At 54.6% G+C, this 20583-nt stretch overlaps 2 protein-coding genes across 2 annotated transcripts; both read right to left on the bottom strand.

The window, feature by feature from the left end:
- Positions 1–320: 320 nt before the first annotated feature.
- ACH1 (acetyl-CoA hydrolase) lies at positions 321–2578 on the bottom strand (the record flags this gene model as incomplete). Its single annotated transcript, XM_036771332.1, has 12 exons — positions 321–374; positions 428–439; positions 505–769; positions 840–914; positions 967–1120; positions 1170–1189; positions 1242–1317; positions 1376–1944; positions 1998–2087; positions 2143–2318; positions 2377–2388; positions 2453–2578. The coding sequence occupies 12 exons, from the start codon at positions 2576–2578 to the stop codon at positions 321–323; spliced, it is 1629 nt and encodes a 542-aa protein (XP_036637177.1).
- A 14857-nt stretch (positions 2579–17435) lies between these two features.
- Positions 17436–18432, bottom strand: PC9H_001681 (uncharacterized protein; the record flags this gene model as incomplete). Its single annotated transcript, XM_036771331.1, has 2 exons — positions 17436–17967; positions 18020–18432. 2 exons carry the CDS (start codon positions 18430–18432, stop codon positions 17436–17438), a joined length of 945 nt encoding a protein of 314 aa, XP_036637176.1.
- Positions 18433–20583: the final 2151 nt, after the last annotated feature.

Raw genomic sequence — 20583 nt, 5'->3', positions numbered from 1 at the left:
CACTGCGGTTTACCGCTTGTGAGCAGTCCATGGCCAGGAGAGCAGTCCATGGCCAGGAGAGCAGTCGTTCAATTCATTCATAATTTCACGTAGGAAACATAGAATGCATCGGGGTCCAGTGGGTGGTAAGGCTTGGGGGACAACAACAGCGCCAGACCTACACGTGATGATTTGTCCCTGTCCTCTATCCTTAGCCTCCTTGCATCCAAGCAAGCAAGTATTCATTACTTTGACAATGTGTGCATTTACGAAGTTGTCCGTGACTTAACTATATTGTAGTCTACAATAATGAATTACAAAGCAGTGTGATGAACGACAACCTAATCCCAGTTCTTGATCTTCATGGTCCCATGCTCTTGCAGATTGGTGTGGAACTAGAGCAGAACGTCAGCATACACGATTGTTGTAGAGAAACAATAAATCTCACCTTGAACGCATTCTATGGGTAGCGTGACGGAGACAATCAACATACAGTTCCTCACTCAAAGATTATGGATAGCGTACCTTCAAAATATGTGGCTCGTGGCCTGCGCCGCTCTTCAAACACTCGAAGAGTGCTCGATCATAGTACTCCTTCAGTGAATCCTTGTAGTCCGGATGGGCACACTTCTCGATGATGAGGGGTGCACGTTCGCGTGGCGATAGTCCACGGAGATCAGCTAGGCCTTGCTCCGTAACGACGATATCAAGATCGTGCTCGGTATGATCAATGTGTGAGGCGAAGGGAACAATGCACGAGATTCCAGTTGGATCAGTCTTCGTGGGACGGCTAGACAAACGGACCAAGGTAATTAAATTGCAGAACAATCAAACACACGGGGTAGTGGAATTCCACGAACCTGGATGGAGTATGCATGATCGACAGCTTGGCATTTCGCAAGAAGTCACCAGATCCACCAAGACCGTTCAACATCCTGGTATGCATCGTTAGCGCCGCACCCAAGTAATGGACAGAGAGATGCTAACCTTGAGCCAAGAGCACAGGTCGAGTTGGCGTGTGCATAGATATCGACCTCGAGAGGCGTGTTCATAGCGATAACACCGAGGCGACGGATGATTTCGGGAGCATTAGCAACTTGCTGCGAGCGAAGGAGCAGGCGATCCTTGTAATTAGCCCAATCTGCGCGTAATGTTAAACATGAGTGACTTGAGATGATAAAAGAACATACTTTTGTAGAAGTGGTTGAACCTAGGGAGGAAGTTAGTTCAAGTTCATAACTTCGGCTTGGTATGAAGCTCACCCGTCAGGCGAGAAACGGATCGATGTCGCCGTGGCAAAGTCCAATTTGCCTGAGTCGAAAAAACGAATGAAAGTATCTAGACGCAAGAGACGTCGTAAGGACAGTCCCCTTTCAACAGCAAATCGTCCACGCACCCTGAAGAACCTCCGTCCAGACTTGCACCTTTTCGAAGGGACCATCGGCAAGACCGCCAATGATTGAGTTGGCAACGTTTCCGATACCAGATTGCAGTGGTAGTAAAGATTTAGGTAATCTACCGGCCGCGACTTCCTCCGAAAGGAAGTGAATGAGATGTTTAGCAATAGCCTTGGATTCGTCGTTCTCGGGGGCATTGGTACCCGTATTATCAGGGTGCGTACTCTCCACGATGGCGACAACACGTTCTGTGTCGATGGGGATTGCGGTCGAGCCAATTCTGTTTGAAGGGTGGGTGATCAAGTAAGGCTGCTTGTTGGGCGGAGCGAAGGAATGGACGATGTCGTGGAGACCCTCCAAATTGGGTACACGCGTGTTGACCTCAATGATGATTTTTTCGGCGGATTCGAGAATCTCAGGAGTAGCTCCTACGGATGCACCAGGTACGATATGGCCTTCTTCGGTGATGGCGGTCGCTTCTACGATTGCCCAGTCCAAAGGTTTGCGAGGGTCACCCCGCTGTTTCTTTAAACTGTAATAGCCGTATGTGAGGTCTTGAGGGAACATACTAGATCCTTCAGTGTAAGCGGCACATCGAACACAAGACGACGCCGAACTTACCTTAGATGCTTGTCGGCAAATTCTATCCTCCCTGCATTGATTCCTTTGCTGACCTCCTTACCGACTTGATGCGGATACCGCCGAGCAATCCTATAATGTTTGAAGATGAATCGTGATAGTTGTTTATTTCGTGAATTTGACGCACATATCCATATGTGCCCATCTGTCTTCGACTTCGGGGCCCACCGAGGCACCGACGAAAAGGTTGAACTTGCGCTTCGTAGCAGGGTCGGCTTGAAGGTTATTTTGCTCAGTGTGATCTGCGATGGCCGTCGGTACGCATTTTGGGTAGCCCACTCCGGTGAAGCCCGACCATCCAATCTACGAAGTTCATGCTGGTTAGCGAGCGCAGTGATCATCATCGTGAGTGATAACATACGTAGTCGTCGTTCTAGACATCACCGTCGCCATCAGTAACAACGTTTCCTTCTCCATCAGGCCATATGATCACACACCTTGAATAGCGGGGCGAGGGCCTCAGGGCTCGTCAGCTTCTTCAACATGCTTGGTCTTCGAACGCGCTCTCTGAGCGCTGCAGAGACACCAGGCCCAACATTTCGCAGAAACGGCGTCGCGCGCATCGTCTTCGGTTGTGTGCCAGCAAAGGTGATGATGGGGTCTGAAAATGGGGAAGCGGGGTGTGACAATGTTCCCCACACTCGCTTTGATTCTTCTTATACGTTACGCGATCGGTAGCCGAAAACGGAATTATAATCTGCCACTGACCTGCCGTCGACCCGAAGCCTGGATGTTCTTTGGCCCACATATTCCAGAACCTCCGCCCGCTGCCGTCGACGCCCTGGGCTCTGCCATTGGCCAGATTTTCGGCGTGTTACACAGAATCACGCTCATTCGACCGCCAACGACGCGACGCTATAGGACTACGTCGGTCACCGCAATTATGCATATTTTTATTATTTTTTCAAATTCATCGCCGCTTCGCTTATGGTTCGGAATCGTTAGTTTTCGAAGTACACGCCATGCCAAGAGATCATTTCCACTCTGGAATTCAGAGCTCAGAATTGGCTGCAACGGCAACTTGGACGGATCCGATACGGTGATTGAGATCCATGGGTACCCAAATATGTCTGGATTTCCACGTCGTCTAATGCCTTGTTTGCTGGATCCCAAAGATGAGCCCTCACTTTGCCCCGAGTGACTCACTACGTAAAGGCGGGGCGGAACGGAGGGCCAATGCTGAAGCTAGCGACTTCCGATGTCGTTACCTGCTGCTCAACTGACCATATTATTAGAAGCGTTGGTTGAAGTGATCCGTAGAATGAATGAGAGTAAGCACCGAATACCGATTTCTTCCTGTCCGGTCGCTCGTGGTTGAGCCGGTGGATTGTGACCTCCAACCAATCGCTACGGTGGGCTCTGTCACGCGTCATCTAGGTCAGAAGCTTGCGCCTTTCTTTCTAGTAATCGCGACGCATCTTCGCCTGGAGTATTGAGTATTGGATTCCTCTCGGATCTCATGGGACCACGCGTGGTAGATATACTCGCACTTGGCGTGTAAAGAGTCGGCGATGATGGTTGATTACAGGCAACAATTAAAACCGATTTAACGACGCAATAGAGGACACGCCAAGTCCCTAGTGGGTTGTCAGGCAGAATGGAAAGTCTCAACAGCTTTGGTAGGATCATGTAAATTGACGACAATCCACAGAAAGTCCGCAGCGAGGAGAGCAGGCGAAGAAGTAGGGGAGGCAATCTGTGGGGCTAGGGGACTGGCTTAGGGGCTGCCCGAATAGCGAGCAAAGGAACCCCCGACCTTATTTAAACTATGCTACAGTTGAGGACGGCCAAAGACCACAAAAAAAAAGTTTCCTATGGCTTCGGACTTGCGCGGAATAGATAGAGTAGTTGGAATGGAGGAGAATGATCCGTGGTTCAATAAATTTGGTCGAGCCGTTGACCCAAAAAAGGCAATATATTATTGAGCAAGCCAAAAAAGTTGGCCAACCCAAAAATAGCTAAAATCACGAAGAAAAACGGCAATCACTTCCTTTTCATGTGTTACCACCTTTCCTTGATTATGAGAGCTTTTGGTCAAGCTGTTCAACTGAAAATAAATCACCAAGTTTGATCAGATATCAGTAAACTGATGGTGGAAGGTGTCTACAACACAACACTCAATGAGAACGAGACAAGGATAAAAGGATCAAACTATGGGTTTTTGATATGAGAATACAGGAAGAAGGGAACATAAGCAAGTAGATACAGTGATCAATGTTTATATAGTAACGTGTCTGTAAGGGGACACTCCTATTTTCTCCTATTCCCCCTGTCCCCTCCCTTCCACGGACTCTTACCTACCTTCCCTTTGTTCCCCTTTGTTCCCTTTTGTTCCCTTTCCTTTCCACTTCCTTTCCGCCCACCCCTTTTGCATCCGAGCCACGTCCAGTGACTCCGGAGTCTTCCTGCACTTCGGACTCGCTCGGACTCGTATATACACTTCGGGGCTCGTCCGGGTTACCTCTATCCTCTTTCCCCACTTCATTACTCTTCGCTCTCACTTTCCCAAGTCACTGGCACGACTCCTGTGCATTTACCCTCCACTTCATTATCACATGTTTCCTTGTACCTTGTGATATTTGTTCGGACTTGTGGCTGGTGTACTGTACAGTTATCCTGCATTCCGCTCATGCTATTACAGTATATACTTTGCTTCCTAACAGGGAGAATCCTTATGCTGTTCTCTTTGGATTCTCCCTCTGCTAGGTGAGCAGCTCTCTCATGTATTGCAGTTAGTCTTATTCATCCCTTTGGATTCTCCCTCTGCTAGGCTTGCACTGTGCGGCTATCTTGAGGTTGCCCTTACACTTTCCAGGAGTACCTCAACGAGTTCTGGGACCTTGTAGACCAGTCTGGATACACCGAGGGCTCCAACATCACGATGAAGTTCCGTCGTGGATTGGACTCCATCATCCAGAGCCGCGTTGCTGAGTCCAGACTGTCCGGACGAGGATGACTTTGAGGAATGGTACAGGGCAGCACAGCGGGTTGCTGACAACCGTGCTGCTAACCAGTCCTTTCACTTTGGCGTGCACTCCGGAAACTCCGGACACTCCGGATCCCTCGTCCGACCAGCAGCCAGCTCCGGAGTTGCTCGGACTCCTGTGGGTGTGCTCCCCGCGCCTCGGACTCAGCTCCCGCCTCTGCAACCCCGCTTCCAACTTCCGCCTCCTCCGAAGGCTCTCTCACCCGGCGTCCCCATGGACGTCGACCACACCCGCTCCCGGCCCGCTGCTTCACAGCTCTGCTACCGATGCGGCAAGCCCGGCCACATGTCCCACGAGTGCCCACTTCGGTACAACGTCCGGTTCATGACCACTGAGGAGCGGATGTCCGCCATTGAAGATCTCCTGACCGCGGCCGATGTTGTAGAAAGTGCGGGGACCTCGGAAGGAATAGACGATGAGGGAACGGCCCCGGTTGAGGAATCAGACACGGCGGATTTTGTCCGGACCAACGAGTGATCAGTGCGACCTCGTTGGTAAATAACCGATTTGCTTGTCTTAGCGTAGACGAAGTAGACGATTCCGATCACTCCGATGATTCGTCCAACGCTAAGCAAGCAACTCCGGTTACAATCTGCACGCTCCGAAGGTTTCGCCCGCAGTGGGAACGGCAGCTACCCAGTAGCTATAAGATCTCCGCGCTGCCCGGCAAGCTTTTGCTAGATATACCTGTTGAAGCGCAGAGCACGGATACACAACACCGATGCACCCTGCAGGCCCTGGTGGACTGTGGAGCCACCGGAGTCTTCATGCATCCGCGCTTCGCTGATGCCCATGGTTTCACCCGGCGCAAGCTGTCCGCCCCGATCCCGGTCTTCAATGTCAACGGATCACCAAACGAAAACGGATCCATCTCCGAAGTCGTGGACCTTGTACTCCGGTTCAAGGATCACACGGAACGGATGCTGTTCACGGTCACTAACATCGGACGCCAGGACATCATCCTCGGATACACCTGGCTTCGGAAGCACAACCCCGAGATCGACTGGCAGACGAAGGAGGTGACCATGAGCCGCTGTCCGTCCGGATGCGATACCTGTCAGAAGGAGTTCCGCCATGACAAGCTGACCCGACGCAAGGAGTCCGTGCGACTCCAGGAGTGTCATACGGGTCCAATGCCAATGGTCGAGGAACTGCACTCGGACGATCTCCCGCAGCTTCAGGACTGCGAGGTCGACGACGAGGACGATGAGGCCACAACTCCGGATGACTCCGGACTTGAGAAGGGCGACCGTATCTTCGCAGCCATTCCTCCTCCGACTCCGGAGTACCTTCGGAGTCTTCGGGAAGAACATGTCCGAGCTTCGGAGACGGTCTCGCAGCGCCTCGCATTGGCTTTCCAGCGCAACAAGCCCCACGATCCTCGGAACAGCGCAGTCCCGGACTTCCTCCGAGAATTCGAGGACGTCTTCGCCAAGGAGTCCTTTGATGAACTGCCCATGCCGCGTCCGTGGGATCACGCCATTGAGCTAATGGACAGAGCGGAACCGACCTCTACCAAATGCTACCCGCTGTCCCCTGCGGAGCAGAAACAGCTGGACGAGTTTCTGGAAGAAAATCTCCGGACTGGTTGGATCCGCCCCAGCAAGTCGCCCATGGCTGCCCCGGTGTTCTTTGTTAAGAAGAAGGACGGATCGCTCCGCTTGGTCCAGGACTACTGGAAGCTCAACAGCATGACGGTCAAGAATCGGTACCCACTTCCACTCATCTCGGACTTGGTGGATAAACTCCGGAACACTCGCTACTTCTCCAAGCTCGACGTCCGGTGGGGTTTCAACAACGTCCGGATCAAGGAGGGCGACGAGTGGAAGGCCGTGTTCCGGACTACGCGCGGACTCTTCGAACCGTTGGTAATGGTCTTCGGACTAATGAATAGCCCATCCACCTTCCAGACCATGATGAACGACCTCTTCCGGGAGCTCATTACGGAAGGTGTGGTCATTATCTATCTGGATGACATTCTGATCTACACCAAGACGCGCGAAGAGCATCGCCGGGTTCTCAAGCGAGTCCTAGAGATCCTCCAGCGGAACAAGCTCTTCCTCCGAGCGGACAAGTGCGACTTTGAGCAGACCAAGGTGGAGTATCTCGGAGTTGTCATCTCTGAGGGTAAGATCGAGATGGATCCCGTGAAGGTTTCCGGAGTCACGGACTGGCCGACCCCCCGGACTAGGACTGAACTCCAATCCTTCCTCGGGTTCGTCAACTTCTACCGCCGCTTCATCAAGGACTACTTGCATATCGCCCGGCCTCTCTTCGACCTCACTTGCGCAAAGGAATGGCAGTGGAACGACTCCGCTCAATCCGCATTTCTTCAGATCAAGGAGCTGATCACTTCGGAGCCCGTTCTGGTCTTTCCAAAGGAGGATCGGCCATACCGGGTTGAAGCGGACTCGTCGGATTACACTACGGGTGCGGTCTTGTCACAGCTGGATCCGGATGATGGTAAATGGCATCCTGTCGCATTCTACTCTAAAAGTCTACAGGCTGCGGAGCGGAACTACGAAATACACGACAAGGAGATGCTTTCAATCATCCGGGCACTCGAAGAATGGCGACACTACTTGGAAGGCGCAGAGACTCCGTTCGAGATCTGGACGGACCACAAGAACCTGGAGTACTTCATCAAGGCCCAGAAACTCAATTGTCGTCAAGCCCGCTGGTCGCTATACCTCTCCCGCTTCGACTTCACTCTCCAGCATCGTCCGGGTCGGACAATGGGTAAGCCGGATGCTCTCTCGCGCCGCTTGGATCACTCGGATGGTAAGGATGACAACAAGGATGTGGTTTTACTTAAGCCGTCCTACTTTGCCGTCCGTGCCACGGGTGTCACTCTTGAAGGGGAGGAGAAGGATATCCTCACAGCTATCCGGACTGGAGTGCGGAATGCGAAGTTTGAAGATGCAGTGGCAAAGGCAGCAGAGGACTTGAAGAAGGCCCAGGGCAGTCGCAAGACAGTCCAGGGCGCGGAATGGTCTCAATCGGACGGACTCCTGATGTTCCGGGGTAAGATCTACATTCCGGACTCACCGGACTTGCGTCGGACCATTGTAGCCCAGCACCATGACACTAAGGTTGCAGGACACGCCGGCAGATGGAAGACCCTAGAGCTCGTTTCGCGCAGCTACTGGTGGCCCAACATGTCCTGGTACGTCGGATCCTACACCCGCCATTGCGACCTCTGTCTCCGGACGAAGGCCCGAAGGCATCCGCCCATGGGTGAACTCCATCCGCTTCCCATTCCGGATGAACACTGGGATCGTCTGAGTGTCGACTTCATTGTCGAGCTTCTGGAGTCCGATGGGTTTGATGCTGTCATGAACGTGGTCGACTCCGTAAGCAAACGTGCCCACTTCATTCCGACTCACACCACAGTGTCTGCCCTTGGATCCGCAAACTTGTACCTGCAGAACGTCTGGAAGCTGCACGGACTCCCTCGGTCCGTTGTGTCCGACCGGGGTCCGCAATTCGTCGCAGAGTTCACCCGAGAAGTCTACCGGATGCTCGGAATCAAGCTGGCTGCCTCCACTGCGTACCACCCTCAGTCCAATGGACAGACGGAACGGACCAACCAGGAACCTGAGTTCTATCTCCGGATCTTCGTCGGAGAGCGTCAGGACGACTGGGCTCGCCTCCTACCTATGGCGGAGTTTGCGTACAACAACCGGGTCCATGCGTCCACTCAGCAGTCACCCTTCCTCCTGGATACCGGCCGTCATCCTCGTCTCGGGTTCGAACCTCATCAGCCACCGTCTCGGATGGAGTCCGCAAATGAGTTTGTAGACCGGATGAAATCCGCAGTCGACGAGGCTCAGTCCGCATTGGTCAAGGCTCAGGACGACATGAAGCGCTACTACGATCAGCGTCGGACTCCCGCTCCGGAGTACCAACCGGGTGACAAGGTCTGGCTGGACTCGTCGGACATCAACCTTGCCCGACCCTCCCGGAAACTTGGACATGCACGACTTGGTCCTTACAAGGTCGTCCGGAAGGTTGGCAAGGCAGCGTACCGGCTCCAGCTCCCTCCGGGCTTATCCTGTCTCCATCCCGTCTTCCCCGTGGTCAAACTCTCTCCCTTCGTTCCGGACCCCATCCCGGGTAGACGCCCTGTCGCTCCGCCACCTCCGCAGCTCGTTGACGGAGAAGAGGAGCATGAGGTAGAAGAGGTCCAAAATAGCAGACAGTTCGGTCGGGTCCTGAAGTATCTGGTGCGCTGACGAGGCTATGGTATCGAGCACGACTCCTGGGAGCCCACGAGCAACCTCCAGCATGCCGCCCGGAAGGTCAAGGACTTCCATGATCGTCACCCGGACGCAGTACGCGTACTCCGGACGAGTCCGATGAATCCGACGACTGCTCTACCTCTCCGGATGACTCCTGCAGCACTGGACCAGTCCTGGGAGCGTTGGCGCAGTCGGAAGGCTCCGGGCTCCGCGCAGTCGTACTTCAACATCTTCTCGCAGCAATCCGGAGTTTCGGGGTCGGTGAATTCATGGTGCGGCAGGCAGGAATCTTCGCGTCGGGTCGCCGCAACCTTGTGTTGAAGTGATGTGCACACTTGTTGTACAAATGTATAACAAAGTTGCGCTATACCAAGCGCCCGGTTCCCACGCATTGGGGACCACCCATAGACACTGCCAACACCCATGGGAACGACCCAGGTCATCATGGGATGACTGGTGTTGACAGTATTGCTAAAAGTGCGCAAGCACTGTTTAGCAATCTGTACATACATTACAAGCGCACGACTCCCACGGTCAATGCAACGTTCCCACGTTCAGCGCCCCATTAGTAGGTCTGTTGACCTCTATTGTGACGGCCGGAACAGGCACCGGAACGCCTCGGTCTCAGCAGGGAAGCAAAAGGAGCGAAAATAAAACATGGAGCCATCATTAGAATGATGTCTGGCATGTTCCCAAGCTGCTCCGGAGCTAATCAAATTCGGACGCGATTTAGTGGACACCTATATTCACGCCTCGCGCAGAACAGTACCCGTGGGAACCTGGGATGGTCATTTTCCATACATGTCTAGAGTAATAGACACAAAGAGTCAATAGAGCGCAAATCATTACATATTATTGATTGATTGCATCAACACATCATTAGTGATTGTTACCAAGGCAATTAGAGTGCATTAGGACGCTTCTACAAGCTTCTGATCAAACTATAATAGCCTATAGTTTAACACCTTGAAGGGGGGGTGATGTAAGGGGACACTCCTATTTTCTCCTATTCCCCTGTCCCTCTCCCTTCCTCCTTCGTTTCCTTTCTCCCTTCCTTCATCCCATGGACTATTATCTACATTCCCTTCATTCCCTTTCCTTCCCTCTCGCCCCCTTACCTTTCCGCTTCCCTTCTGTTCACTCCCTTCGCATCCGAGCCCCGTCCGGTGACTCCGAAGTCTTCCCGCGCTTCGGACTCGCCTCAGACTCGCTCGGATGCCTCGGACTCGTTCGTACACTTCGGACTCGCTCGGACTCGTAGATACACTTCGGGGCTCGTCCGGGCTACCTCTATCCTCTTTCCCCACTTCATTACTCTTCGCTCTCACTTTCCCAAGTCACTGGCACGACTCCTGTGCATTTACCCTCCACTTCATTATCACATGTTTCCTTGTACCTTGTGATATTTGTTCGGACTTGTGGCTGGTGTACTGTACAGTTATCCTGCATTCCGCTCATGCTATTACAGTATATACTTTGCTTCCTAACAGGGAGAATCCTTATGCTGTTCTCTTTGGATTCTCCCTCTGCTAGGTGAGCAGCTCTCTCATGTATTGCAGTTAGTCTTATTCATCCCTTTGGATTCTCCCTCTGCTAGGCTTGCACTGTGCGGCTATCTTGAGGTTGCCCTTACACTTTCCAGGAGTACCTCAACGAGTTCTGGGACCTTGTAGACCAGTCTGGATACACCGAGGGCTCCAACATCACAATGAAGTTCTGCTGCGGATTGGACTCCATCATCCAGAGCTGCGTTGCCGAGTCCGCAGACTGTCCGGACGAGGATGACTTTGAGGAATGGTACAGGGCAGCGCAGCGGGTTGCTGACAACCGTGCCGCTAACCAATCCTTCCACTTTGACGTGCACTCCGGAAACTCTGGACACTCCGGATCCCTTGTCCTATCAGCAGCCAACTCCGGAGTTGCTCAGACTCCTGTGGGTGTACTTCCCACGCCTCGGACTCAGCTCCCACCTCTGCCGCTGTTATAGGCGCGTCCAAGGAACCCCTTAGGGGCTACTAGGGGCGTGCCCACGTGCGTTTCCCGACTATGGGCTCGGGCCGCGCTGACACGTGGCCACGCGGACTTCCCGGATTACGGACTAAGTACATACTCGAGCACATTGTAGTTACTACGACCGAACTCATTACTGTTTCGTGAACGCGCGGACACCGCGTGTTCCTTAGTATATAGTCCTGTATCGTACATACAGCTACCTTAGTTCGAATATTAGTTCCTTCTCCGCACTCGCACCTCGCCCCTCTAGTGGGTTCTCCCCCCGTCGCACCCCTTCGCCTCCGCCCGTACCCTCGGTACCCGCGTAGGACTCCTCCCAGAAATACAGGGCACGCAAGAGTGTGGGAGGCGCAGCCAGTAGCTGAAGCCAAGCCCGTACGTCCTCGTTTTCCCCCGTTCCCCCCCACGCGTCTACGTGGAACCGCGCACCCGCGGGTCCGCGTATCCCGAGCCCCCTGCGAGTGTGGCTCTTAACAGTATATTCGAACTCACAACCCAGCTCTTGCTCTCGTCCCCGCAAGTCCTTGTCAACATCATGGCTGGTGGCACTCAAGCGGGCCCATCGCGGCCTACTCGCGTGAGCCAACAAGCCGCCGCCACCCTCGTCTCTCCGCTACACACCACGGCCCACGCGCGCAGCCACGCCAACAAAGGAAAAGCTCCTGCGGTTCCGCGTCTGCGTGCGACGTCTTCACCATTGTTTCCTCCGTTCCGCTCCCCTATGGTCGCCGCGGGAGTTGCCCCGCAACCCGCGCCCCCTCCAGGGACACCCAAGTCCGAACCCATCCAGTCCTTTCCCCCGTTCAACGTCCTGTCCCCGATCCATTCCCGCTCGATCCCTTCGAATGAAGAGCGCGCTCCCTCGCTCCCGGCGAGCAACCATGGGTCAGAACAGGCGGACGAGGAGAAGCAACCCTCGTTCCACGGTTCCGGACCGCGGCACCCCTGGGATTCTGACAACGGCTCCGAAGACCACTTCCGCCCTGCGGACCACGCGTTCCTTCACGCGCTATCCGCGCTCAGCAGAGAAATCAAGGACATCCATAATCGTGAGTCATCCGCTACCCCTGCCGCTCCTTCCGCCTCTCGTCCCAAACCCCGCACCCCCGACCCTTACGACGGGTCCGACCCGTTGAAACTCAACACATTCCTCGTACAACTCAAGCTCTACTTCAACGCCACCCCCGCACTCGCCTCCGACGAGGATAAAGTGACGTTTGCCTGCTCGTACCTCAAGGGAAACGCGTTCGCCTACTTTCAGCCCGAGCTGATCGATGACGCCGCGGATCCCGAATGGCTCCATAGCTACTCGACCTTCGTTCAAGTTCTCCAAGAGAATTTTGGTGCGTTTGACGCTACCGCGGAGGCTGAAGCGGCATTGGACCAACTCAAGATGGGGGACAGGCAACGCATAAGTAAGTACAATGTGTTGTTCCAGCAGCACTCTGCGTTGGTATCCTGGGGCCCCGCGGCTCTCCAACACCGTTACTACCAGGGTCTCCCGGACAGAATCAAGGATGCTCTTCTGAACCACTTGAAGCCGGGCTCGCTCGCACGGCTCCGCTCCCTCGCGCAGGCCATCGACCAGCGTCACTGGGAACGGGAGGCCGAGCGTACGCGCAACACCCGCGCCTCCGAGAAATCCGCGCCTGCGAAATCCTCTTCCGCGTCCACCCCGTCATCTAAGTCCCCCGCTCCTTCGTCCTCGAAATCTTCGTCCTCGGCTCCCCGCGCAACCGCAACTTCCAAAGACTCCACTCACCTCGGCGCCAACGGCAAACTCACTCCTGAGGAATGTCAACGACGTTTCGACAACGAGCTCTGTTTGTTCTGCGGCGGCGCGGGGCACAAGGCGAACAAATGCCTGAAGAGCCAGAAGAAGGCCAAGGCCCGCGCCGCGGTCACTGAACCCGCGGAAGACGCAGAGTCCACCGCGCACGTCTCTGACGCCGAATCGAAAAACTGACTGGCGCCTCCGAGTCTCCGGCTCGTGTAGGTCGCCCTCCTGTTCTATGGCCGGCAGTTTGTAGATTAAACGGTTCCGCGCTCTCCTCGCCTTCCGCGTTACATTTACTACTTACTTCTAATTCGCTCTCGGACTCCCTCGCTCGTTTTCGTGCTCTCGTTGATTCTGGTTCGACCCATTGTTTCGTAGATACTATGTTCTCTCGTTCACATGGACTCATTACTTACCCTATAACTCCTATTAAACTACTGCTTTTCGATGGTACCTCTAACAACTTCATTACCGAAGCTATAGATATCCATCTCCGGTTCCCGTCTGGCGACAATATGACTGTCACTTGTCTTGTGACCCCTCTGGATCCGTCCTGTTCTGTGGTTCTTGGATACGACTGGCTCTCCCGCTACAATCCGTTGATTAACTGGGCTCAGAGCAGCATCATTTTCCGTTCCCCAATTCTCGACACTCCTAGTATAAGGCCTTGCGCGCCGCCCGCGGTGCGCGCTACCTCTTGCGTTGAAGCATCTCCTTCGACACCCTCGACTCCGACCTCGGCCCCGACTTCGTCCTCTCCGCCTAACATCTCACTGGTCAACGCAGCCGCGTTCCGCGCTGCGTCCCGACTTGCGGGATCGACGGTTTTTCAGATTATGATACGACCCGAGACCACCTCCGCCAGAGCCGCTAGCATAACCGACCCCGACCTATCCACGGTCCCCGAAGAATACCATGAATTCTCGGACGTGTTTAGTAAAGGCAAGGCCGACACACTAGCTGAACACCGACCTTATGACCTCAAGATTGAACTCGAAGACGGCGCCGCACCTCCGGTCGGCGCCATGTACTCGCTTTCGCAATCAGAGCAGCAGACCTTAAAGGAGTTTATCGACGAACACCTCGGACTTGGATTTATACGATCCAGCAAGTCGCCCCACGGCGCACCCGTTCTTTTTGTCAAGAAGAAAGACGGCTCCCTTCGGCTTTGCGTCGATTACCGCGGCCTCAATCGCATCTCGAAGAAAGACCGCTATCCCTTGCCCCTCATCTCGGATCTCCTCGATACTCCACGCAAAGCATCGGTATATACAAAGATCGACCTTCGGCACGCATACCATCTGGTACGCATCGCTGAGGGAGACGAATGGAAAACCACGTTCCGGACCCGCTACGGCTCCTTTGAGTGGTTGGTTGTACCCTTCGGGTTGACTAACGCTCCCTCCGCGTTCCAGCGGTTCATGAACGACATTTTTGCAGATCTCCTCGACGTCTATGTTATCATTTACCTGGATGATATACTAATCTACTCTGATAACATGGCAGATCACAAGAAACACGTCAAGGAGGTTCTCCGTCGGCTCCGCCAACACAAACTCTACGCGCGCGCCGACAAATGCGAATTCCACGCGGACACTGTGGAATATCTCGGCTACATTCTCTCCCCGCAAGGTCTTACCATGGATAATTCGAAAGTCAAGACGATCCAAGACTGGCCGGAACCGCGGAAGATTCGCGACATACAATCCTTCCTCGGTTTTGCCAATTTCTACCGCCGCTTCATCCGGAACTACTCGGATATTGTGGTCCCTTTGACCCGTCGCACGCGCAAAGGACTGCCCTGGAATTGGGATCAGGCAGCACGCGACTCCTTCAACGTGCTCAAACGAGCGTTCACCTCGGCCCCCGTGCTTACGCATTGGGTACCAGACGCGCCACTTGTCGTGGAGACGGACGCCTCGGACTACGCGCTAGGCGCGATTCTGTCCATCTACACGTCAGACGGCGAAATCCACCCAGTCGCGTTTCACTCACGCACCTTCAGCTCTATAGAACTGAACTACGACGTTCACGACAAGGAACTCCTCGCCATTTTCGAAGCATTCCGCGTCTGGCGCCATTACCTGGAAGGGTCTGGTAAGCCAATCGACGTGGTTACTGATCATAAGAACCTAGAATACTTCTCGACCACCAAGATTCTGACCCGCCGCCAAGCGCGGTGGTCCGAGTACCTCTCACAATTTAACCTCCTCATCCGCTTCCGTCCCGGAAGGCTCGGCTCCAAACCCGACGCCCTCACAAGACGTTGGGATGTCTACCTTAGGGAGGGAGGCGACGGCTATGCTACGGTCAACCCTCAAAATTTGAAGCCTATATTCTCGAACGAACAGCTGACCGCGTCGATCCGCGCGACTTACCTCTGGGAACCCGCGCTCCGCGGTTCCATTATTATGGACACAGAGAAGTTGCACGAGGATATTATTGACGCTTATCTGCTAGACCCAGTTACCAAGGCCCGACTCGAAAATCTTGAACCATGGTGGTCGCGCTCCGAAGATAATCTACTTCGCCTCGACGGCCGCGTCTACGTCCCCGACCACGGAGATCTTCGCCTCCGCGTACTCCGTTTCAAACATGATCATATCCTCGCTGGACATTACGGGCAGAACAAGACCATCGAACTTGTGCGCCGCGAATATACGTGGCCGAAACTTCGAGAATTCGTTCAACATTACTGCAAGTCTTGTACCACCTGTATGCGTAGCAAGCCCCAGCGTCACAAGCCCTACGGCATGCTACGACAACTTCCGGTTCCCGTTCGACCTTGGGACTCGATCTCTATGGATTTTATCGAGAAACTTCCCCCGTCCCTCGGGTACGACTCCATCCTCGTCGTGATGGACCGACTCTCCAAGCAAGGAATCTTCATTCCGTGCCACGACACCATCACTTCGGAAGGGCTAGCTAAGTTATTCGTTATTCATGTTTTCTCTAAACACGGAGTCCCCGCGCACGTCACGTCTGACCGCGGCTCCGAGTTCGTTTCTCGCTTCTTCTGGTCCTTAGGAAAAGGGTTGGACATGAAGCTCCACTTCACTTCAGGATATCATCCTGAAGGTGATGGCCAAACGGAGCGTACTAACCAAACCCTTGAGCAATACTTACGTGTTTATTGTAATTATCAACAGGATAACTGGGCTGACCTCTTGCCCCTCGCCGAGTTCGCATTCAACAACGCTCCTAGTGTTACCACTGGAGTATCTCCGTTCTTTGCGAACAAAGGTTATCACCCCAATCTCTCCCTTAATCCCGACCTCGACCTCGCCTCGGCCCGCGCAAGAACCTTCGTAACCGACCTCGACGAGCTCCATCAAGAGCTACGTACCGCGATGACTGAGGCGCAAGCCCGTTATCAAGGACCAGCCGATTGTCGCCGCGCACCCGCGCCGGATTTCAAGGTTGGCGAAAAGGTTTTTGTGAAGGCCAAATTCTTCCGTACCACGCGCCCCTCGCACAAACTCGCGGAGAAATTCCTCGGTCCGTTCGAAATCATTCACCAAGCAGGACCCTCTTCGTTCACTATCCGTCTCCCGGAAAATCTCCGCGGGGTCCACCCCGTATTCCACGTCTCTATGCTCGAACCCGAGACACCCAACACGATTCCAAATCGCGTACAATCCCCTCCCCCACCCATTGAAGTCGATGGTAACGACGAATTTGAAATAGCTGAAATTGTAGACTCCAAAATCGACCGTCGACGGAAAGTAAAACTTCAATACTACGTTCGATGGCTCGGCTACGAACACACTGATGAAGAATTCTCGTGGCTCTCCGCGGACGAGCTCGGGCACGCGCAGGAACTCGTCGCAGAATTCCACCTGCGCTATCCTGACAAGCCCGGACCCGCGTAATGGTCCTTCATCTCATTTTCTCTATTTTTTTCCGCGTTACCGCACACCCCACTCAACATTTCTTTCTCCCTGTGCGCACCGCGCTGGTATCGCCTGTAGATTGCTCCGCCGCGCACCCGCGCATTTACCCTCCTTTCTCTTATTTTTCCCCGCGCGTCCGCGCATTCTCCATCTACACTTGCGACAAGCCACGCGCACCCGCGCTCACCCACCCACCCATCAGCACACCCTTATTCCCCGCTCGCTCCGCGCGCACCCGCGCCCACTACCTTACGTATACTACTCTCTCCTAAAATTCTTAAGTTTCTCTCCTTTTTCTTCTCTCTTCTTCTTGTGCTAGGTTCTTCTTACAAATCACACTGGGGTCGCTGGCAGTTATAGATTACAAAAAAAAAAAAAAAAAAAAAAAAAAAAAAAAAACAACACAAGAGAAAGAACAAAAACACAAAAACATATAACGTAGATAGTCTTTTTCTCTTCCTTCTTCTTTCGTGCCGCCTCGCACGCCGACGAGGGCCCCGCGCTTCCTCCTACTCACTATCCTCCTCATCATCGCTCGACAGCACCTTCCCTGTCCCTTCCCAAGCCATCCCCTCCTCCTCCTCGTCCGTCGTGTCCGCCGGCTCCGCGTCCTGCACATCGTCAGTATCGCTGGTTGACGGAGCCTTCGCGTCGTCCACCTCCATTTCTCCCTCCGCGTCCTCCATACCTTCCGCGCTCGTCGAGCCCACCGCTTGCGGTGACGTCGTCCGTACCCCCTCCTTTCCGCGCACCCGCTCAGCCACGTCTGGTGGCGCCCCCATCGCACTGGCGATCCATGCCACCGTGTTTGCCACCTCACCAAGCCGCTCCTCCAGGCGCGATAACGCCTGCGACCGCTCGAGGACATGCACGGACATGTCGAAGACCTGCGCGGCCAGGTCACCCAGCGACGACGCCACCGTCGGCTCCGCGGCTACAACAGGCGGCGCTTCACGTGCCGTGCCCCGGACCCCGCCCGCACCGTTTCCGCACCGCACGTGTCGCACCTTGCACTCCCAGCAAGTGCGGGCCCCTTTCACACTACGAACAAGTCAGTAAGCCGCGCTAAGACGATAGAGTCAAGGGGACTCACAGGCGCGAACGACACTCGAGGTTGCGTTGCACGCACCCGAGGCAAGGCTCCGTCCGCAACGGCCCCTTGGGCTCTTCCCTTTCGTCGCCCTTGGCACCCTTCTTCGCTCCTTCCCGCGTGCTGGCACCCGTGCTGCTCCCTGCCGCCGCGCTGATGGCCTCCTCAGCAGCGTCGTCCTCATTTTCATCCATTTGCGCCCGCGCCGCGATGTACTCTGAGACGGCCGCCCGCACGCGCGCGTCCTCCGCGGCTTTCCGCGCCCGCTGTTTCTCCCGCCGCCGCCGCCTCGCCTCCTTCTCCAACCGAGCATCGGCCTCTGCGACACTCTCGTCCTCGCGCCGTCGTTTCTCCTCCCGCCGCCGTCGCTCGTCGTTGTTGGTGTTATCGAGGGCGCGCTTGTTGAGAGGTGCCATTACGGCCTCGCTCCTCCGCGCTTCCGCCTTTTATACTGCTGACACACCTCGCCCCCGCGCTTCTTCCCTCACGTGCACGCAGAGGCTGACTCACCACGGACCCTCATGACGCCCACACCGCATCATCACCATATCACCGCGCGTCATGAGCGTCTAGGCCTCTATGGGTCTCGGCCTTAAAGGGGAGGTACTGTTATAGGCGCGTCCAAGGAACCCCTTAGGGGCTACTAGGGGCGTGCCCACGTGCGTTTCCCGACTATGGGCTCGGGCCGCGCTGACACGTGGCCACGCGGACTTCCCGGATTACGGACTAAGTACATACTCGAGCACATTGTAGTTACTACGACCGAACTCATTACTGTTTCGTGAACGCGCGGACACCGCGTGTTCCTTAGTATATAGTCCTGTATCGTACATACAGCTACCTTAGTTCGAATATTAGTTCCTTCTCCGCACTCGCACCTCGCCCCTCTAGTGGGTTCTCCCCCCGTCGCACCCCTTCGCCTCCGCCCGTACCCTCGGTACCCGCGTAGGACTCCTCCCAGAAATACAGGGCACGCAAGAGTGTGGGAGGCGCAGCCAGTAGCTGAAGCCAAGCCCGTACGTCCTCGTTTTCCCCCGTTCCCCCCCACGCGTCTACGTGGAACCGCGCACCCGCGGGTCCGCATATCCCGAGCCCCCTGCGAGTGTGGCTCTTAACAGCCGCTCCGTTTCCAACCTCTGCCTCCTCTGAAGGCTCTCTCATCCAGCATCCCCATGGACGTTGACCACACCCGCTCCCGGCCTGCCACTTCGCAGCTCTGCTACCAATGCGGCAAACCCGGCCACCTGTCCCGTGAGTGCCCACTCCGGTACGATGTCCAGTTCATGACCACCAAGGAGCGGATGTCCGCCATTGAAGATCTCTTGACCGTGGCCGATGTTGTAGAAAGTGCAGGGACATCGGAAGGAATAGATGCTGAGGGAACGGCCCCGGTTGAGGAATCAGACACGGCGGATTTTGTCCGGACCAACGAGTGATCAGTGCGACCTCATTGGTGAATAACTGATTTGCTTGTCTTAGCGTAGATGAAATAGACGATTCCAATCACTCCAATGATTCGTCCGACGTTAAGCAAGCAACTCCGGTTACAATCCGCACACTCCGAAGGTTCCGCCCGCAGTGGGAACGGCGGCTACCCAGTAGCTATAAGATCTCTGCACATGCTTGCTGCTGCTCTGCAGTTTTCTTTCTCTTCCTCCTGGCTTTCTTCTGCTAATAACGCAATCGCTGACGCTGCTTCACGTTTCCAATATACTCACTTATTCACACTCGCCCCTTATCTCGACAAGAAGCCTTACTCAGTCAACCCCCAGACTCTTGGTATCAAACGAACCCTCAGCACTCACGTCTCGTCGTGTTCTACCTTTGGCATGGTCTCGCGTCCAGCACCAGGACCACTTACAGCACTGGTCAAAAATCATTCATCAATTTCGTCAGAGAACGTCCCGCGCTGGTCAACAATGACGGATCCTGCTTGCCTGCCTCCCAGCACTGCATCATGGAATGGATCGCACACCTGGGAACGCGCGGGCTCCAGCCCAAAACAATTAAATCCTACCTTACCGCCGTTCGCTCCCTCCATCTTGAAGCAGACACCCCTTTTACCACATGTGAGGCCCCTATCGTCCAACGCCTCATCAGAGGCATTAAACGGTATCACGGTGAGCGCGAACGCCGTCCCAAACTTCCCATTACATTCCCCATCCTCTTCAAACTCGCTTCTCTCACCTACAGTTCCTTCAACGATGTGGTATTCATAACGGCTGCGAAGCTTGCTTACACAGGCTTCCTCTGTTGTGGAGAATTCACTGTCGATAAGCCAAACTCATTTGATCCCAACGTTCATCTCACCCGTTCTTCGATCTGCTTCATGCCCTCCATTGAAAATCCTGACCACATTATCCTCACGCTTCCGGCATCCAAGACCGATCCCTTTCGCAAGGGAGTCACCATTTATATTGCTGCTGCTCCTAACTCCCCTTCCACCTGTCCTGTTTCAGCATTACTCCATTTATTCACCACTAATCCTCTCCCCCTTAACTCCCCCCTCTTCTCCACTTCTGATCAGTCCCCTCTCACACGCTCGTGCTTCATCAATTGCCTCCGCC

The sequence above is a fragment of the Pleurotus ostreatus genome (assembly GCF_014466165.1).
Source record: "Pleurotus ostreatus strain PC9 chromosome Unknown scaffold_1, whole genome shotgun sequence".
Taxonomy (NCBI): domain Eukaryota; kingdom Fungi; phylum Basidiomycota; class Agaricomycetes; order Agaricales; family Pleurotaceae; genus Pleurotus; species Pleurotus ostreatus.
Note: the sequence above shows the minus strand (reverse complement) of the source record. Positions and strands in the feature narration are given on the sequence as shown.